The 14,800-nt window shown below is 37.4% G+C and overlaps 1 protein-coding gene across 3 annotated transcripts in view; it reads left to right on the top strand.

The window, feature by feature from the left end:
- Positions 1 to 14,486, top strand: part of Wrn (WRN RecQ like helicase) — a 111,470-nt gene extending 96,984 nt beyond the window's left edge. For all 3 annotated transcript variants that reach the window (XM_052751977.1, XM_052751976.1, XM_052751979.1), the window contains 3 exons: positions 2,225 to 2,387; positions 9,282 to 9,484; positions 12,397 to 14,486. In XM_052751977.1, coding sequence (XP_052607937.1) covers positions 2,225 to 2,387; positions 9,282 to 9,484; positions 12,397 to 12,516 — 486 coding nt within the window. In that variant the 3' untranslated portion in view covers positions 12,517 to 14,486. The remainder of the gene's footprint in view (positions 1 to 2,224; positions 2,388 to 9,281; positions 9,485 to 12,396) is intronic.
- Positions 14,487 to 14,800: the final 314 nt, after the last annotated feature.

The raw sequence follows: 14,800 nt of genomic DNA, 5'->3' as shown, positions 1-14,800 counted from the left end.
AGATGTAGACACACCATTAGCTATGAAATACGAGAAGCTTTGTAATCCGGAATGTGTGTAGTTTTTAATCTCCTGCACTCTCAGTGTGGAGAACTTACCTACCATGTGGGAGCCCCTGGGCTCTATCCGGAGCACTGCCAGAGAAAGTAAATTCAGTAAGTTACCAGAAACAAAGCACAAAGCTGTGAAAGCATGCTGTTACGTGTGTATGATGTGGATACTGTGAAAGCGTGCTCTTACATGTGTATGATGGGGATACTGTGAAAGTGTGCTCTTACATGTGTATGGTATATATACTGTGAAAGCGTGCTGTTACATGTGTATGATGTATATATTGTGAAAGTATGCTCTTACGTGTGTATGATGTGTATACTGTAACAGTGTGCTCTTACATGTGTATGATGTGGATACTGTGAAAGTGTGCTCTTATGTGTGTATGAGGTGTATACTGTTTTTGGAAGTTATTGAAAGATCTGAAAATAACTTTGTAAAAATTTGCTCTTCACTCTGTGTCTTCCAGCACACATTGCTCCATTTTTTTCCTCCAAAACTATGTTGGACACTCTTTTCAAAATCTTATAGCTGTGAAAAATGGTCGTAGTTAATATTTCTTCATTGTTCTAACATAAGTCTTTATGGCTCATGAGTTTTTATTCTATGAGATGGGGAACAGATCACCAGAATAGGGCACTATGAGAACCCCTGTTCTGCGTTTGTGGCCTCTCTGATATTAAACTGATTTGGAGCACCTCATGTGGGTCAGGGCGTGCCTTTCCTGCCCACCATGCATCAGGGCACACTTTATTTATCTTATGGTCAGATGGAAAGAAGAATGTATAATTCTTCACTTAAAATATCTAGATAGTCAGGTTCCTCACTTAAAATTAGAAAAGCCATTAGCCAAGAGACCAGGTGATTCCATTAGCTATTTTGTAAATAAAATACCTGGTTAGTAGGAATGTAAGTTGAATCTTGTGTAAGCAGTCAGTAATGTGTACTTGTTGAATATACCTTATATGTATGATTTGACCATGTACATACAGTAAGTGAGTATGGTTACCAAGAAAGTTTGGAATGGGCTCCAAATTTTGTGAATAAAGAATATTCTAATACTCAGTAATTATACATAAAATATATTACATTTTATGATTAATGATGCATTGAATGAAATATCTTTATGTCTTATGATATTATGCAGTAGTGTTTGATTTTGCAAAATGATTGTTGATTATCTATACCTCCCTGGAGTCTTAAGAGGGTCTTGCTAGTTAACCACAAAAATTAAACGCATCTGAGGACTAATTAGTGATGAGCAATAATACAATTAGTTGGAGGTAATTTGATGCCTAGTATCAAATAACCCTGATATTATACACACATGGTACATACTTTTTAATGGAAAAGAGTAGACATTTAATGAAAGCAATTCAACACCTACTTGTGAAGGATGAAAATAATGTCCTAGATGGTCTGCTCTGTGAATGAATCAACATTCACACACAGTCTGAATTCAGACTTTCTAAATATATTGAAAGAAATATCATGAATGTTAGCATAATTGAGTATCAATGCTTTTTGTTAAAAAACCGTATTTACCTAATACATATTATAAATGTATTTGGAGCCACATCTGTTTAAAAAGCTTTATAGACATATTTTCCAAAGTTGGTCATCATTATCATAAATTCAGTAGTATAATAAGAGTGAGCAAGCATCCTTGTTAAACTGTAGCTACTGTTTTATAAACAGAGCCTATTTAAAACACTACTGTCTTCTCAGGACCCTTCTAAAGAGTGTTTCTGGAGTCTTACATCACCACTGAGCATTTAGGAGCTGTCTTCTTTGAAATTCATGTAGCCAAAGCACCGTGTCCACTTTCAAGAGCCTTACAGCACAGCTTCCTATATTTTCAAACAATTGTAACAGTTATCCGACTTACATAAGGTGACTGATGGTTGACACCAAATAGCTTTTAAAGTGAATACAGAGGGAGAGGGGGTTGCATTTTTGGCTACCGTTGAGTGATTTTCTTTTAATCAGTATACAGAGTGGAATCTGTGGAGGTCTAGCTATAGTAGTTTTAAAGAAATATTTAAAACGAACATTTTTATCCATTGCTTATTTCTCAGCCACCGTGTGCTTCCTGAAGATGTCAGCTACTTTCTCCCTGTGAGATGCAGTAGGAAGGTGTTCACTCACTGGCTCTTTTCCTCTTCTCCTGCAGCACAGCATCGCTGAGAATAGACTCCTGCCTCTCACGGCAGTTGGCATGCACTTAGCCCAGGCGGTGAAAGCTGGCTACCCCCTGGATATGGAGCGAGCTGGCCTGACCCCAGAGGTTCAGAAGATTATTGCTGATGTTATCCGAAACCCTCCCGTCAACTCAGGTGATGAGCGCAGTCCTTCTCTGCAGCCTAATGACCCGAGTCAACGCAGATGAAGTAAACAAGTGCTTCACTCCGTTCCCTATTAACAGTGCTGACCCTTCTGCTGTGGTGAAACTTGCCTTGGGTGACTTTTTTATTTTAGGAAAAAAAAAATTCTTTCTTCCTCAACAGAAAGTATACTGAAAAAATTCTTTCTTTTCAGATGATAATCTTCCCACTCATGTCCAAATGAGGCATGTTTAAAACTCCATCTTTCTCCATAGTCCTTCCCAGCAGCTGACTGCTCTTCATTTTCTCCTCAACGTCTCTGGGTCTCTGCTGCTGGTTTCTCTCTCTAACAGCAGTCAGTGGCATTGGTCGCTGGCATGGCAACCTTATAGCTCCAGTAGAAGAGCATCTTCTCCAGGCTTGATAGACGGCTCGCCAGTTAAGAGTACCAGCTGTTCTTCAGAAGACAGAGGTTCAGTTCCCAGCACCCACATGGTGACCCATCGCCACCTGTAACTCCAGTTCCAGGAGCTCTGACACCTTCTTCTGACCTCTGTGGGGACCAGGCACAAATATGGTGCATAACTGTACATGCAGGCAAAACATCCATACCACCCCCCCAAAAATCATTTGTTCTCATCCCACTGAGGAACCTCAGCTGTGCCACAGAGCTGAGCCCCCTGCTTGCCTCGTGGGGATGTTTCAGAAGTGATGCATTTTTTTACAGAAATAAAGGAGAGGCATATTAGAGAATTTTCCTCTTAAATACACAAGTATACAGTCAGAGCGTTAAAATGGTACATCTGATTTTTAAAAATTCTGTCTGTTAGACTAGAGTAATGGTCATCTTAAAAACAAACAAAACAGTGAATTCTTATTTTTATTACCTGAAATTCTTTCCCATGTGGAAACAACTAGAATTGTGTCCCCCACCCCAAGAATTTGTAAAGTGATAAAGAAACAGAATTACCTAGTGAGAGTCTTTTCTCAAATACAGTCTAGCTATAATTTGATTTTCTGTACAGACCTGGGTATAGAGAAAGCATGTCTAGACATGCAAATTTGAGGCTTAGAGTGATGCTTGTGCATCTATAATTCTAAGTTAATGAATTGATAGTTTTGGAACTTGGTCAACGTGGATCTGCTAAGGGTAACTTTAAGTTCATAAGCTTTAAGACCCAAGGGCCAGATCTTAGACTTTGTGGTAAAATATCCAGAGTAACTCGATTGTGAGTCATCTTATGAGAAAACTATGAGTCTTCCTGACATCTGACCAGTCTGTTAGACATGAAGGCAGAATGAGGAGAATAGCATTTACCATGCAGGTTTAGATTAAGGTTGTACCAGTCTTTATCCATTGTTTTAGGGAAAGCTAAAGACTGGAATTTCGGCCAGAAATCCATTGTCTCTTAGGACTCAGACACATTTTGATAACATGTTTGGGCAATGTTATGCAACATTGCTTCCTTTTTAAAAAATAATATTGACAATCCTGTTTGCTGCTGATTGGCTGCCTTCCTGAAACCATGGACTGACAGATGGAGTTAGTTTAGACAGGTAGATGCAAAGGCTTTGGCAGAAGACACACCAGTGAGTCAGTCTTATCAGTTCATGCTTTAGGACCATTAGCACATGACCCAAACCTTTCCAGGTCTCGGGTTTTTCATGTATGAAACAGAAAGGAATACTATTTTTATCTTTTACAAAATTGTGAGAAGTACACTGGATACCAGCCTTGGTATATCGTACATAGTAAATAGTGGCATTAGTGAAGGACGGTGGTGAAGTAAATGCTAATCTCTAAGAGCATTTTAAAAATACCCTTTAAAGCTCATTACTTTTATATTCTATCCTTTTTGATAGTTAATTAAAAATCTATGAGGTTGGAGCCAGAGAGATGGCTCACTGGGTAAGAGCACTTGCTGCTTCTACAGAGGACCCAGGTTGGGTCCCCAGCATCCACATGGTGACGGTCAAATGTCTGTAACTCAAATTCCAGGGGATATGGTGCCCTGCTCTGGTCTGTGCAGACATCATGTACACACATACAGTGCACATACATACATGCAGGCAAAGCAGTCATACACATAAAATACAAATCTTGAAAAAAAGAATATATGAAATTATTAAGTAAGTGTATACAAAGGAAGATTTCAAAAACCACATAATCAGTCCTCAGTATTGATTTCGTGTCTCCACAGGGATATAAAAGTCTGTGAATGTTCAGGAATCTTCTATAAAATGTAACACTCAAATGCATGTAACACATATCCTGTACTTTAAATCACATTATATCACATATAATATGTAGTTACTATACCATTAAATGCTATGTCAGTTATTACAATGTATTGTTTGAGAAATAGTAAGGAGAATGTGTGTACACATTTAGTACATGTTTTTTGTTTGTTTTGAGATAAGGTCTTGCTGTGTAGTCTCGGCTGCCCTTGAATTCATCCTCTTCCTGACTAAGTCTTCTGAGTGCTGGGACTATAGGCATGTACCACCATACCCTGTCCATGGTTGATGAAACCAGGTTGTGAGACCTGGGGCTTTGATGAAGAGCCAACAGGTAGCAATGGTAAATTGTATTTTATAGAAGCGTGTGACTTTGAGAATTCTCCAAGCTATGGTGGTCTTTTGCGTGTTTATATACTAAATAGTTGAGCAATATTCTTGAATAACAGCAACAAAAAAGGACTGTTCTAACTCAACTCATTACCACGTGTCTATAGAAAATGTCTGACTTGGCTATGGTAAAGAGTTGAGTTGCTGTTAATTTAGTTTCTAAGTTTTGTGATTATAAAGTTATAGAACTTTTGACCAAGAAACAAGTAGAAACCCTTTTCTCTTTCACATTCCCAATCTGTTTTGCACAGTGATGGGGGCCTAGGGAACTGCAAAAGTAATTTTAATATCATATAGAAGATTGATGATTTACCAAGTTTTAATTTTTACTAATGCCATTTTAAGTCATACTGCCAAATAACTTAAAATTAACTTAAAAGCTATCAAAATAACATGTAAATTATAATTTTTATTAAGATTCAGGTTTATTAAGTCTCTTGTTTGACTAAAACAAATTAATTTTATTCCCTTTAATGTTTTCTAATGCCTTTAAATACTGTCTACCATAACTAGTGCCTCTATAGTGTGAGCTTAGTAATTTCAATTTCTGATGTTAGAAGATTAATTTTTAAATCAATTTTTTATTTTTGAGAATTTCATACACAAATACTGTTTTTACATCATTTCTACTCCTCTCTCTCTCTCTCCTATCCAGTTCATTGCTGTCTCTTCCATCCCATCTCAAATTCATGACCTCTTTTTTAATTATTATTACACATGTGTGCATGTGCACATGCACACACATGCACACATACACCCCCACAAACAGAATCTACTGAGTCCATTTAGTGTTCTCAGTGTACATATGTATAGGGAGGACCAACTTTGTAACTTTTAAACTATTTCAGTATTTTAATGAACAAGTTTGTTTGAAATTTAAATTTTACACAATCCCAAATTGAAATTTTTTCTGTATTTTTATAATATACTAGTAACTCAAAAATAGAGTAATTGTGAATTGAAATCTTATTTTTGTGCACTCTTGTTTCCCATCTAGATTTTCACTCTGTAGCTTTGTGTTTTTGTGATTTTTATTAGTTTGTCTATGTTTATATAATTTCAAACTTCTTTTATTACCTTTAGTATTTTAACTATGCTTATAAGTTAAGTAAGCTCTTTAATGAGGTACCTAGGCAATACTCAGAATAATTTCTCCTATTCTTTATGTGCATGGAACTGGAAAATTAAGGGTAGCTTCCACAAAGGGGTGACATGACCTCGCTAAAACACCGAAGGGGTACAGCCAGTGCTACCGTTCAAGTTCCAGGATATGCGGGAGGGTGGCGTGGCAGGAGGTAGAGTTAATACAAGTGACTAAGCCGTCATGCAGGATGACTTCAAGATAGTTGTAGCTTAAAGATAGAACACGCCTGCAGAAGTGTGTAAAGTACCAATGACACCTACAGTCATACAAACTCTATATATACCATCACTATCAGTAGTTAACCTAGAGGTAAATGTTTGTGTGCTATAGCTTTTTTAACATATGTTTTTAATTTTAAAAGTAAAGTTTATTCAAAAATGAAGTAAGATTCTTTTCAAAAAACCTTAGTATAATATTATTATAGTTCAGTATTTTGATTATTTTCTAAAAAAAATAGTTTAAATACTATACTTACACCATAAAATTAAGGATGTATATTTTCATTATCTAATTTTAATAACTCACAGAAGAAAATGAATATAATACAGTATAGTTATATTAATTGATTGAAATATGGGAAAATTCAGTGACTTCTCTGGAACAGCACTACCCAATAGAAATATAATGTTAACCACAAGGACAACTTAATTTTCTAATGTCTACATTAAAAATTTAATAGGTATGATTAATTTTAATAAGAGTTTAATCTGTTTTGTATACTAAAATATGATTTCAATGTTGAATTAATCTAAAGTTCTTAGCAAGCTATACATTTTTTCTCTAGTAAGCCTTTTCAGTCAGGCATTTTATGTTTATAACATGTCTTCTGATGCTAAAGTTTAATTAGAAATCCTTTAGCCAGTGTGCTGGTGCATGGGTTAATCCCAGAGCTTGGGAAATGGAGCCAAGAGCATTAGTAGCTCAAGGTCTTTATTATCTGCACAGTGAGTCCACGGCCAACTTGGGCTAGATGAGAAAACAGCAACATCAAAAAAATACTGATTTGTATTTAGCTTTCAGAAACTTTGAAGTTGAACAAAATGGACTGGTATAGTATTGGTTTTTAAATTTAATAATTAATTTGAGTTAATTCCAGATGTTCAGTAGCATGTGCTTGGTTAATGGCTATAGTATTAGATAGAGCACAATTTAGAGGTGACTTACCAGTGTATATCAAGCTGCAATGTATGTAACCTGGGAACCAGCAACCCCACTCAGAGCAATCCAGAGATACGGAAAAATGCATGTACTATAATGTTCATTGGAGCACAATGGTAAAGACAAATTGAAGACAATGGGCGCTCACAGTCAAGCCTGCCGTATGCACAGAGCGGAGTACTGCTCAGCGCTGGTGGGACTTGTGTGATAATCAGAATGTTGCATCGGCCCAGAACAAATACCATTTTAATTGGGTTCACAGGATAATCTCATTAATGATTTAGTACATGTTTAGTGCATAGTCCTTTCTCAGATGATGCTTAGCACCAGTCTTACATTTTAAGCCTGGAATGTATGTAGGTAGCCAACTGCACTACTGTTTTGTTAGTTATTTATAATTTTTATCTGTGCCTTTAAAAAAAAAAATCTGTTTTGCATGAGTCCTTGAGTAGCAAGCCACAGTCTCTGGGAGAAAAGAAGAAATAAACCTGGAAATATCAACATTTTAAATTCATGTTTTCAAAGTGTCATTCAAAAATTTCTTGACTTCTGATCACTGAGTTGAATCGAGTGGCAGGAATGCTTGATGTGTTTTATAAACTAAGTGGAGATGAATAAGTAGGTTCTGGGTTGCTTCGTTTTCTTGTGCTTGACCTTGAAGATGAGTATGATGTGGAAAGGAGAGGATGTGCTCCGATGACAGGTAGTAGTTTATCTGTAGAAGACTCTCCACGGTGTGTAAATGTGACCAACTGATACAGCACCAGTTAATTGTGTTGCCACCACACGTGTGAGCTCCTTCATTCTGAAAGCAAAATCCTGTGACAGAGTTCTGTCACGGGTGTTCTGTCCTATGTATACGATGGAGTTGACTTTGAGCATTGCACATCTCCAATTCTTAATTAAAACAATATCACGGTGAACATATTCTCCTTGGAAATTCACCTATGATAAGCATTTTATGTAACCGATGTGGTTTGTTATGCTATATATTATTGATGTAATTATCTTAGAATATTATTCACAAATATCAATTAGTTATAGTTTAAGAGTAATTTTTTTGTTTTGTTTTGGTTTTTTTTTTTTTTTTTTTTTTTGGTTTTTCGAGACAGGGTTTCTCTGTGTAGCTTTGCGCCTCTCCTGGAACTCATTTGGTAGCCCAGGCTGGCCTCGAACTCACAGAGATCCGCCTGGCTCTGCCTCCCGAGTGCTGGGATTAAAGGCGTGCGCCACCACCGCCCGGCTGTTTTGGTTTTTTTGAGACAAGGTTCTCTGTGTAACAGCCTTGGTTGTCCTGGAACTTACTTTGTAGACTAGGTTGGCCTTGAACTCACAGAGACTTGTCTGCTTCTGCCTCCTGAGTGCTGGAATTAAAGGCTTGTGCCACCATGCCTATCAAGAGTAATTTTTAAAAGAACAAATTTATTGTTTGTGTGTGTGTGTGTGTAAGTTCATGCATACACAAGTGCAGGTCTTTACAGAGGCAGAAGAGGGCATAAGATTCCCTGCAGCAAGAATTATAATTACAGGTGGTTTAAGTACTTGATGTGAGTGCTGGGAACTAAACTTGGATCCTCTGTAAGAGCAATGTGCGCTGTTAACTGTTGAGCTATCTCTCCAGCCCTAAGAATAAATTTTTAAGGGAAATTAATTTGTAACCAGTATTTGGAAATTGAAGCACAGTTTCCTTTAACAAAGGGTCTATGCATGGTTGTTGTTATTCTCAAAAGACAGCTTAAAGAATGACTATGTAACATCCTTAATATTGACCTGTTCTGGAGCTAAGGGCTTGGGAGGAGTCAGTGGGGGGAAACCATGATGTTACTCCATTTCCCTTAACGATGTTACCATTTGAAAGACAAAAACTTTCTTGGGCAGTTTTCTTCCTTTGCACATAGTGTTTCATCATGTTCACCTCATAGGTTTCTAAATGTTCTCCTTAACTTGGGTTGGTCTGGCTTTCTTATCTTTTGCAGATATGTATAAAGTTAAACTTATTAGAATGTTAGTTCCTGAAAACATCGACACGTACCTTATCCACATGGTAATTGAGACCCTTGAGAGTGGTGACAGCAGAAGCCAGCCTTCCTGCGACCCCAACAGAAAGAGATGCTTCCTCAGCTCTGAAGAGAGCTGTGTGAGCTTCAAGAAAAGCAGGGACGCAGCCACTGATAGCAAGGTATTAGTTACAAGTAAAGTGTTTACAAAATGTCTCTTTGTATGCTCAGTGGATATGCTTTGATCTGTTGTAATATATAAATCTGTGTGTTCTGTTCCCTTTGCTTTTCAAAATATACAAGAAAAGCTGTTTTTAAAACGAAATAAGGGAAGTATAATTTATTGTATAGAATCTCAGCTTAAATTTTACCTGTATTGGCTTTGTGATCTGGAGAAATACACCTCATTCCAGAGATGTAGTTAATGGAGTTAGTTTTGTGTATCATGACAACGTATATGATTTATGGAAGTGAAGACAAATTTGATTATATATGCTTCCCCCTAGTTGATTCTCATGTTCTGGTATGAAGATTGTACTCTACAGGTGGATGGTTATGGTTATGAGCATAACATAGGGAGTCTTTTGTATTGTTAGAAAAAAATATGTGTTCAGTGTTATTTTAGATGATATTAAAATGCTTTAAAAATGACATTTTGCTAGCCAGGTGGTGGTGGTGCATGCCTTTAATCTCAGCACTCAGGAGGCAGAGGCAGGTGTATCTCTATGAGTTTGAGGCCAGCCTGGTCTACAGCGCAAGTTCTAGGACAGCCAGGACTACACAGAGAAACCCTATCTTAAAAAAAAAAAAAAAAAAAAACAAGGTTTGATCTTTAATACCTCCAGGGTCTACATGACGTACTTACAGTTATTGCTGAGCTTTCAATAACTCATTGAAAGTATTCTAGCTCTCCCACAGCAAGCTTCGTGTGGTAGCTTGTAGCTGTTAACACTTGTGTTAGAAATGAGGTTCTACATTTTAGCACTACAGTAATCTCAGTAGGGTTTCTAGCATTGGACTTTTATTCTTCTCAATAGTATAAAAATAAAGAGAACTGATTTTTTTTGTTTGTTTGTTTTTGTTTTTCGAGACAGGGTTTCTCTGTGTAACTTTGCGCCTTTTCCTGGAACTCACTTGGTAGCCCAGGCTGGCCTGGAACTCACAGAGATCCGCCTGGCTCTGCCTCCCGAGTGCTGGGATTAAAGGCATGCGCCACCACCGCCCGGCCTGATTTTTTAAAAAAATTAAATTGGTCTTTTAAAATTCTGTACTTTAGTTAGCTTTGTGTATTATCTTGTTTTCTTAAATATAAAATGTTAATATTTTAATATTCATTATGAAATTTCAATATACAATTCCTTTTCCTAATTACCTTTGGCTTTTTTTCCTTACCTGTGAATATTTTGAAACCTTTTAAAGGCAGAAAGCACAATAAAATATAGAAATTAATTGATAAAACATATAAAGTCATCTTTCTTGAAATGGTATAAATTATACCTTAGGCACATTTGACTTAAATTAAGCTACCTTATTATAAAAACCTTTAAATGCATCCAGTAAGTAAATTAACTTGGCTAAGTTCTAAGGAGTATTCTTTTTTGTTGTTGTTGGTTTTTTTTTGTTTTTTCGAGACAGGGTTTCTCCGTGTAGCTTTGGTGCCTGTCCTAGATCTTGCTCTGTAGCCCAGGCTGGCCTCGAACTCACAGAGATCCGCCTGGCTCTGCCTCCCGAGTGCTGGGATTAAAGGTGTGCACCACCACCGTCCGGCTCTAAGGAGTATTCTTATTAGCATGAGTTCTGCGCTTTATTCTCAGACTCTGGTGACTCAGCATCATACTCATATTTGTACTGTTGTACGTTTGTAGAGCACTTACCTACTTCAAATAGTCATTTTTGTTTGTTTTTTCATGTGCAGATGGTATAGCACAAAACATTCCTTTTGTGTTATTAAATTATTTTTCAGGGATTTTTGACCAGGTCCTAAGGAATTTGATAGATGTGACCCTAAAATCACATGCAAAGTGTTATGCATGTGTATACTTGGTCTTTTTCTGAGAAGGGGATCTATGGTCATCAGGAAATTCTCAGAGCCATCTACAAAGCAAAGATTTTTTTTTTCATTTATTCAGTGAGTGTTTTTGAGTGCTTGTTGCTTCCTGGCCACTCTGCAAGGAGCCGTGACTGAGTCAGTCTACTGGCCTTCTGCTACCACGGGTGTCAGAACCTGTTTTCTTTTTCATGTGCTCAAATAAACTCTCTCTGTGTATACATGTGTATATGCCTTCCTAGGGCATCACATTCATCATCTTTTAAAGTTTTTTTTTTTATTGTTTTCTTTAAAAGCTCTTGGACTTGGGGCCTTGTGCATGCCAGATGAGTGTTAGCCTAAATTCACCACAGTGATCAACCCAAAATAAACGTGTCATACATACTATGTAGATCAGAAATAATGTCCAGTTTTTTACTTAGCAAATTAGTGCCTGAACTTGAGTATCTTGAAAGACAATAGTGAAGCCAGTGGGATGTTCAGTGGATAAAAGCTTTTGACTATGTAAGGCTGATGGTTGCATTTGATTCCTAGAACCCATGTGAAAATGGCAGATCCAGTGGCATGCATTTGTAATCCCAGCATTCCTATGGTGATAGGGAGGTAGAGGCAGGAAAAATGCCTAGAAGTTTGTAGGCTAGCTAGCGTGGAGTACGTGGCATAGCAACATGCTAGAAAGAAAAGAAAGGACCCTTGAAAGATGCCTCTGACTTCCACATGGGCGTTGTACTATATGTAGCATGCATGTGCGCGTGTGTACACACACACACACACACACACACACACACACACATACACATTCTAATAATAAAAACAAATCATCTTTAAAGGGGATGGTAATGGAATTTTAAGTAACTGCTGAAGGAAACGATATAATTTTTCTCTTTTATTTATTTATTAGATTTTTCACCCCCACAAGAATTCTATAGATATTTCTATTTCATTTTGTTTGGTTGAGGAGAATTATTCAGGATGTCTGAGTTACTTTTGCAGCTCTTATGGCTTTTCCGTTGTATGACTATTTCTTTGTCTTTCTGTTTTCGATAGACGTCATCTGAAGTGTCAAAGAGAAGATTACCTGAGTGGTTTACCAAAGGAAGTATGCCCTCAGCTGAGATGGGCACCTCATCAGTGGCCAAGACAAAAAAGAAAGGTCTTTTTAGTTAGGATGACTTGTGTGTCCTACTGTCTTTATTCCTGTAAAGAAGGAAAAGAAATATTTTAACTTTGAAATTTCTTAAGGTCCAAAGGAAAATGCACTTAAGCATGGAGCAGCTGGCGTCCTTAATTGCCCGTTCGCAGTTGAGATAAGGCATCTGAATTGTCTAAGACCCCGAGTACAACCTGGCGTGCGAAGTTGGGTTTCCCTTCAGAGCCCTTGTCTCTCTGTCTCGTGTCTCAGTCACGCTACTTCCCACAGTAATGGACGTGGGAAATGTAGGATGTTTCTTTGACATGGAGGACGGGGAGAGGTTGTGTACTGATTGATATGAAGCAGTCTTAACTTGCCGGGACAGTGTCCTGTGAATGAAGACAGCAGGCCCGTGGTACGTACGGATGGTCCTTACTTTCTTGTGCGGATGCTGTACGTGCACTGCCAGACAACACCAGTGCCCTGGACCAGTCAGTGACACACTGGCTTCCATGTAGATGGGGGACGTGCTGAAAGGATTCCAGTCATAAAAGCAACTAAATGCTGTGCATTTTCTACAGAATGTCTATGAGTTCTCAAGTAAAGCAGTGTCCTCCACACTGAATATTAAACACGTTTAATTTTCATTTCTTTATTTACTATGAGTGCCTTCAATGTTTGAAGATGCCAAAATTTAGTATGTCTTATGTTTCACAAACAATTTAAAAATTTAAAACTCAACTCTGTTCTGGGTAAACTTTTGTTATTTAACTTTAAGCAATTCACCATATAGCTTTTGAATCTATTTTTAGCCTTTGAATAACTTCTTTTGTAAATAGAAATGAGCTGTTATTAAAAAAGAAGAAATACATGCTTGAATTCAGAGTAGTTGAAAAAAAAGTTCCATTAGGAGATAATCAAAAGCTGCTTTTTGTAACCTGCCAAAGTTTTATATATTCATTTTCTTAATCGTAATATGTGAATGAACCTTATTATAAAACTCTCAAACTATACTTAAAACATAAAAATGCCCATGTTCTCATCCTTCTGCTTCCTATTACAGAAGGTAGCTCCCATTGACTATGTCATGGACATTCTCTAGTTACTTCTACTTTTCTGTGCCTTAACACGTATTTCTCCAACACACAAGCTGCTGTGCCCTATGGCCTTGAACTTCATGCTGGGTGCAGTGGCCATCTGCAGGAAAACCCCTGCTTAAATATTTGAACTATGAGTTGAATTGGATAGGTTTTTTTTTTTTTATTGAATTGAAAAGCAAAAACTTGCTGGCAAAAATTATGCGGGGTTCTTTAGACCTGGTTATTTAGCAGACATTTTCTCAAGACCGAATGAAGTTAGCTTGTTGCTTTAAAGAAAATTACTTACCAGTATTTATTCTCAGTAATAAAGCTGAAATTTCTAGTAGAACTTACAATCTTGGTGAACTTGTATCCTTCGCTGGAAACCTAGGCAGCTTTTCTTGACCTGAAAACTTTTCTAATGAGATGGATAAAATAAACACCTGATTTTTCGATACGATTTAAAGCTTTTTCTATATCTAGAACATCTAAGTAACCCAATGGAGGCGGAAAAAGTCTCAGTGTAACCAAGAATGAAAGCTAATGGCTCTAGTTTCCTATTGCACGCCACAAATAATCTTTAAGAAACACCTATGGGTTTGGTATAGCTACTGTTATTTGAAAAGCTATTAAAATAGCCTGTCTTTTTCAACTACATGTTTGTATGAATTTGGGGTTTCCTGCTATACCTCAGGCCAAGCAGCATGTCCAAAGAGACTGGCTGCGGAAGACTGGGATACTGGGACCTCAGCCTCTTCTCCAAAACTCACTTACACAATGAGAACATTTACAGAAATGAAACAGTGCCATCCTTGACAAGTTTTTATGAAAATGTGTTATTAAAAGGAGCAGTATTTATGTTAAAGTGTAACTGGTTTACTATGGCTATTTTTAAACGAATCAATAAATCTTTGGAAAACCTCTCAGATATGAGTGTATATCTTTGTAACTGCACATATACTGAGTAACTGCAGAAACCAGGAAAGTAAAAAGTGACCATGAGGGCGTTGAAGAAGGAGCCTGGGAGTGGGGGGTTGGGGGGGAAATAACACAGGTGCTGTGAAGGGAAATGGGAAGAACAAGGCAGGGACTTTAACTGCAGTGGGTTGGAGAACGATACAGAGGGAGAGGGAGGGGGGAAACTAATACTGACCATGTTTGAAAAGCCATAGGGAAGCATTACTTTATGATTCATTTAAAAATATAGATCTATGTATAATTGGGCTTGGTTTGGTTTCTT

The sequence above is a fragment of the Peromyscus californicus genome, unplaced genomic scaffold (genome assembly GCF_007827085.1).
Source record: "Peromyscus californicus insignis strain IS unplaced genomic scaffold, ASM782708v3 Scaffold_23__1_contigs__length_62951481, whole genome shotgun sequence".
Classification (NCBI taxonomy): Eukaryota; Metazoa; Chordata; class Mammalia; order Rodentia; family Cricetidae; genus Peromyscus; species Peromyscus californicus.
This window is presented reverse-complemented; position numbering and strand designations above follow the sequence as displayed.